Consider the following 6,194-nt stretch of genomic DNA (forward strand, 5'->3'; position numbering starts at 1 on the left):
ATAATAGCTATTGTATATACCTTTTAGAAAAGCTTCTTTAAAAACAAATAATATATTTGTTTTAAAATTAGATGCTAAAACAACCAACTTTTATTTAAAAGATGTTACTGTAACGGCAATGAATTAGTTGAATTCAATTAGTAATATTTGTCCCTCGATAAACAAATTTCGTATGAAGCACATGCAGGCAGGCACATTTGATAAATTAGCGTACTACTGTCATAAATGTAATAAAAATGTGATCCATCACCAACTGGGACATCACCATCGCTGGGCCAACACCACCAGCCTATGAAAATATGGGCAACGTCTTATCAACTTGCGGTCGGTTACATTGATGACCAATATCAGTGTCAGTGTCGCACCTGAGGCCGTTGAAACAGCTTCAAACCTGACCGAACTGATGTCAACCAAAGAAAATCAGCACCGATTGCAAATGTTAGATAACAGGTTTTATCAATTTATTAATGAACCACTCACGATGTCCACGCGACAACGCTTAGCACGAGACAGTCCGAAATCCTCACAAAAACCCTCAAGAAAAGGTCTAAGCCCTGTCTGAGCTGTGTTTTTGAAAATATCTATATTTTGTAAGACATTAAGTTGTTTTGGGTACAGATGAACTTCCTTAACAAACATTCCTTAGTGTATTATTTTTATTAAATTACAAATTTACTCAGTTGAGACTGATTCAATTTCAAAAAAAATTTTTCCAAATTACCATAAATTTATTACCCAAGTTTTGTATGACTTATCCTATAGATTGATTTATGGACGACCCACTGTTTTTTATTTAGCGTGTTACTTTGTCGCCCTCAGGCATTTGAGCCATCTGTCATGTCCCATGTTCCGTGTGACCTCACCGTGCCCCGTGACCCACTGTGACATTGATACGCTTCTGTCAACATAATTTAGAGGATGTTGTTGCGTGCCGAGTCCCAAAAAAAAGAATATTTTTATATGCAATTTTGTACACCTATATAGCATATTTTCGTCACTAAAATTGATATTTTGGGTTTCGTATGCAGTTTCGTCACCGGTTCTTTACCTCGTCAATGGTTTTTTTATATGATATTAAATAGAAAAATGAAATATGAAGATAGTAAAGATAATAGTCTTATAGACTAAATGTTTAATGTGACAGTTTTAATGTTTTTTTAAATTTCTGGTAGCCCTGTGCCAATCCTGTGAATCCCTGAAAATTTCATTTTTTGAGAATTAGTCAACACTAAAAAACAAGTATAAAACTCTGTCTCGGGTCGGTTCATAGTTCAGTCGGGCTCTAGGCCTCGACCAGACTTCTTTCCTTATTTCATTTTTATTTAGAATTTTTTTTTTTATTACTTTCTTTTACTATCACTTTCTATTACTTTCACTGAAACTATAGTTTCAGGTCTGAGCTTTAGATAGTTCTACTTACTATTGAATTTTCTTTCATTTTTTTGTCATTTTGGGATTTTCTTCCATCAATTCTTCTGGATTGTTTGTATGGGTCTCTGCATGATTGTCTCCATTCTTTTTTTCGACGTCCGTAGTCGGCTTTTTCTTTCTTGACTGTTTTAGACGTGAAACTTGTATACCTAAATCTATTATATGAGCATTCAGTTATTTCGCCAGAATCTGACATTTTAATTAACTCAAATCTCTTAAATCACTCAAAGCAAATAAATTTACTTAAAAAAAAAATTTACTTATTTAAAATTTTCTTTCATTTTTTTGTCATTTTCATTTTCTTCTATGGAGTCTTCAGGAGAATTTATTGCAAGGGGTCTCTGCATGATTGTCTCCATTCTTTTTTTCGACGTCCGTAGTCGGCTTTTTGTTTCTTGACTGTTTTAGTCGTGAAACTTATATATATGTATAACTAAATCTATTATATGAGCATTCGGTTATTTCGCCAGAATCTGACATTTTAAACAACTCGAATCTCTTGAATCACTCAAAGCAAATAAATTTACTTTAAAAAAAAATTTACTTATTTAAAATTTTCCTTCATTTTTTTGTCATTTCATTTTCTTCTATGGAGTCTTCAGGAGAATGCTTCGCATAAAAAGGATATCGAGAAGATAACATTGAAAGTGGGGAAAGCCTTTTTATGATAACAGCTACGCGGTTTCCATTTAATAAACGCTTCTAAACCAATATTTTATATGTAAACATGAGCCGTTCTCTGGCCTGCATTTGATTGGAAAATTTTTGGTTTTAGCCAAAGGCAAATATTGATTGAGAATAAGCACCTCGGGAGGACTCTGATTTTTATGTAAGCAGGGCAGCTGAAGAGACGAAAAGATTTCTCCAGTAAGACAAGAAAAATTACAAGCGAATGCCATTTGGTAATGACACGACCATCCTGTCCCCAAGCTCATTCCTTGAATAATATATATATTTATTTTCTTGGGGCTGACATTTTGGAATGTGACAGAGACATGGTAAAAATTTAGGGAGGAAATTTTAACATTCATTGCAAGTGCTCCCCAAATTCAAGATTTTTTTTAGCTTTGAACCTAAGTCTATGGGCTTGCAATCTTACTTCCTTGTTTGGGAAATACATAATCATCCAGTGAAAGTGAAACTTAGTTCTCAAATTTTATAAGCACTTTCTCCCGTTACATGTTCTCCATCAAATTGTCACGAACTCCTCGAAACCAAGTGTTATTCAATAGCTTTAAATCAAATCAGTGAAACCAGACAACAATTGTCTATTAGTCATTGCTTTTCAAAAAGTGTAGAATTTTTAATGCCAAGAATTTTTTATAGCCCACTTATAATATATGGCTCGAGAAGCGTATCATAAAAATCGACTGAAAAGCAACTGCTTTTCAAATTGCACAGATGTTTCCCCAGAATTCCAAGCGAACAACAAGAATGGCTGGCAATTGTTTTTTATGTCGCCAAGCTAAAACCACAAGCATTCAATGGATATTAATTACTTGGTAGCAGACTCTTTGGAGCCAGCCCTACCACGCCTCTTTTTCATATTATTTTTTTGGAGAGCCAAGAAAAAATGTAATTAACATAAAACGGAAACAGGGCAAACAAAACGTCGGATCAAATGGTAACAATAATAAATTAAATAAATTAAGTAAATAAGAAATACAAGTCAAGAACAAATGGGATGGATAATGATTGTTATGACTGGGGGGTACTGTGTACTTTGTATTCAGAAAAATTGAAAAATACAGAATATCAAATATACCATTTATTCTGTGGAGCTATTCCACCCATTCCCAACCCCTACCTAGGGTATTACCGGTGACAACAAAGAATGAACCAGAGGTAAATAAAAAACCCAAACAATGAAGAAAACGCCGAACTCAGCACAGGTCACGTAGCAAGCGAAAGTGAAAACAAGAGCAGAGAAACGAAGACGCCACCGAGACAGGTGAGAGAAGAGTCTAATGAGAAAGGTGACCCCAGAACTATGATTTGTCTATGGGGGAGTCGAGTCATGGGGGGGGCGAAAAGTTACAGATCGGATGGAGCGATGTCTCAATTGGCAGAAAGTGAGAGTGAAACGTTCTGCATCCGACAGATACGTGAACTCAACAAAAGCCATAAGTCGATCGGGTTGGGGCAACATTTCCATGGAAACCATCAATCCAAGCACTCGACCGATGATGATGCTGCTGCTGTGGGTGCTCTATTTTGGACAAACGGCTTTCGGGTGAGTTGCACAACAAGTAATTAATAATTAATTATGCCAAAAGGGACACTTTCTTAGTTCCCCACTGGACTCCCACGAAATGGAACTCCTGGAGATGATATTCAGGGATGCTGAGGGTTATCCCAGCAGCGACCGGGGTCCCAGGGATATAGACGTTTTGCCAGCCAGCTCTATAGGGTGTGATGAAAGTGGTTCCGAGGAATACAATATGTTTGATGACTTGGAGCACAGCGAGGAGTGCCTGGACTTTCTGCCGCCTTGTGAGGAGCCAGCTTATGACGACAGACTGCCCATGGAACATCCTTGTTTCGTGAGAATGCTGCTGCTCAGGACTCCCTTGCTTAAGCAGGATCCCTGCGCCAATTTCTCCTTGGCGACTCAGCCACCTAAAGTTAACAAAAAACCCAAACACAAGAAGTGCAACCCGAAAGCGAAGAAGAATAAAATTGCAATCAAAACAGAGCCAGTACCTCCCTCTAATAATGGCACTGCAAACTCTACATCAGCCCCAATAGTAACATCTACTGAACCAAATTCCAAAATAATTAGAATCTCTAAACTTATACCCAGAAAAAGGAAAAATACAACTACAACTTCAACTTCAACGACAAGCACAACCACCACTTTGGAAACAACAACCGTGGAGGAGACAACACGGCCGGTGGAACTAACCACAACCACAACCGAAACGGAACCCCCCACAACCACGGAATTGGAAACCACTACCTTACCACCCACCACGACGGAGCCCCCTCTAGCTGAGAATCAATTGAAGCGATTCAGGTCCCAGACCAACAGGAAAAAGAATGTTCCCGATCCCCCCCAAATCAAACTAGATGGAAATTCGCAGCCCAGCGAGGTCATCCAAGTAATAATGACCACTGAGGCCGCCGAAATGAGGCAGTTACCGGATGGTGAAAACTCGACCACTGTCACGCCTACTACGGCCGTTGTCGTGACCACTTCCGCTCCGGAAACCACAACCGAAGAAAGCTGCGAGGCAGAGAGTGTGGGTGACAGTGGCGATGGGGAATCCAGCAAGCAGAGGCCGGAGTTCTCGGAAACCGAAGAGCAAGATGTCGAAGGTGAAAAAGTGTTTTTCCCATAAAATTAAATAAATATTAATTTATTTATTCATCAGGGATTGGAGGTGACCGTGGAGGACAGGAGCCTTGTGAAGACACTGAAGAACAGGATACAAATCTCTGCCCACAGGTGGTTCCAGCTCAGAGAAATAGTAAGTATTAATATTTAGAAATATTATTATAATTTTTTGATATATTTTTTGCCATCTAAAGCCAACTTGAGACATCCACCACCCCCTCGTTTTCGTAAACCTATCAAGAACTATGTGGAACCAATTCTTTACGAGGGACACTTTGACAAGCCGCATCATCAAATGCCGCCAGTTGGACCCCAACAGAGGGACTACTTCATATCCAACAAACAGATAATGCCCAGGCCCAAACCAAAGTATAAAAAACGTATTCCCCCGTCTATTTACGTGAACAACATTGTCCGAGGAATGGATTGCAATGATGAGAATGATTCCCAGTCTGAGGAACATCCAAGGAACCATCCCAATCAACCGCAAAGACATTGGGACTTGAGGAGAATTGGTTTTGCTTCCAGGAATCAAGTCTTAAGGAAGCCTGTCACAGAAAGAAATGTCAGAAACTTTGTACCAATTCCGCCTAGAAGGTTGATCTCCTATCCGGAACATTCCGTCCGGTCGCAAGAGAGATCGTTGTCTATTGAAACCTCCAGAGAAAGACTACACAGACCTTACTCGATTGAAAACTCCAGAGAAAGTCAAGAAAGAATGTTTTCAATGGAAAACTCCAGGGAAAGACACGAGAGACAGTTCCTGATGGATAATCCAGGACCAAAGCAAGAAAGGCAGTACCTAATGGAAAGAGAACCAGAGCCACGGCCCATCCATCCTCATTATCCGGAAGAAGATGTTGAATCTCCTGAAGAAAGACCAATGCCTTCAGCGACACCTACTTCCTCGTTGGATCCCTGTCAGGAAGATCATGATTTTCTCCACCAATCGCCAAGGGAGGGACATACATTCGAAATAGGGAACATGCAGAGAGGAACCACTCCACCCACCTTGGATCCTTGCCAGCAGGAGCACGCTTATCTCCAAAGTAAAATCCTTCATCGTCAGCCCACTGAGCCTCGTCCTCAGCACCCAATACCTTCCCACTTTTTCACCTAATTAACCAAATCATATCCTAGAATGTAGTACAGAGCACCCAGTTACCAGTTAACCACCCAATAAATAATATACAATCGCACAGCCAAGAAACCGAAACAAGTCCAGACCATCAATCAAGTGGAGCAAAGTCGCATAATTACCAGGGGTCTTCTCTTTGATCTTGAAGGCAAAACGACGTCAGTTGTTGGACGATAAAGCAATTGGCTTTTTGTCTTGGGGCACGGTAACTGGGGGCATTGCATGGCGAATGAATAGCCACTTATCAGTCCGGAGCCGGGGCTCAATTTTCTGGCCAAAAGGCACGCG

The 6,194-nt window shown here is 39.8% G+C and overlaps 1 protein-coding gene across 1 annotated transcript; it reads left to right on the forward strand.

The window, feature by feature from the left end:
- The first annotated feature begins 2,002 nt into the window (after nt 1–2,002).
- Nucleotides 2,003–5,973, forward strand: LOC6496859 (rho GTPase-activating protein gacO). Its single transcript, XM_032455477.2, has 4 exons — nt 2,003–3,664; nt 3,722–4,749; nt 4,806–4,901; nt 4,963–5,973. Exons 1-4 carry the CDS (start codon nt 3,477–3,479, stop codon nt 5,886–5,888), a joined length of 2,238 nt encoding a protein of 745 aa, XP_032311368.1. The 5' UTR covers nt 2,003–3,476; the 3' UTR covers nt 5,889–5,973.
- Nucleotides 5,974–6,194: the final 221 nt, after the last annotated feature.

The sequence above is a fragment of the Drosophila ananassae genome, chromosome 3R, assembly GCF_017639315.1.
Source record: "Drosophila ananassae strain 14024-0371.13 chromosome 3R, ASM1763931v2, whole genome shotgun sequence".
In the NCBI taxonomy this organism is placed as follows: domain Eukaryota; kingdom Metazoa; phylum Arthropoda; class Insecta; order Diptera; family Drosophilidae; genus Drosophila; species Drosophila ananassae.

What these genes read in the sequence shown, in the direction of transcription:
- LOC6496859 (XM_032455477.2), top strand. Translation starts at nt 3,477, where the DNA reads ATGGAGCGATGTCTCAATTGGCAGAAAGTGAGAGTGAAACGTTCTGCA. An exon ending in TTTGGACAAACGGCTTTCGG is followed by an intron (nt 3,665 to 3,721) that starts GTGAGTTGCACA and finishes ACACTTTCTTAG; the next exon opens with TTCCCCACTGGACTCCCACG. An exon ending in CGAAGAGCAAGATGTCGAAG is followed by an intron (nt 4,750 to 4,805) that starts GTGAAAAAGTGT and finishes TTTATTCATCAG; the next exon opens with GGATTGGAGGTGACCGTGGA.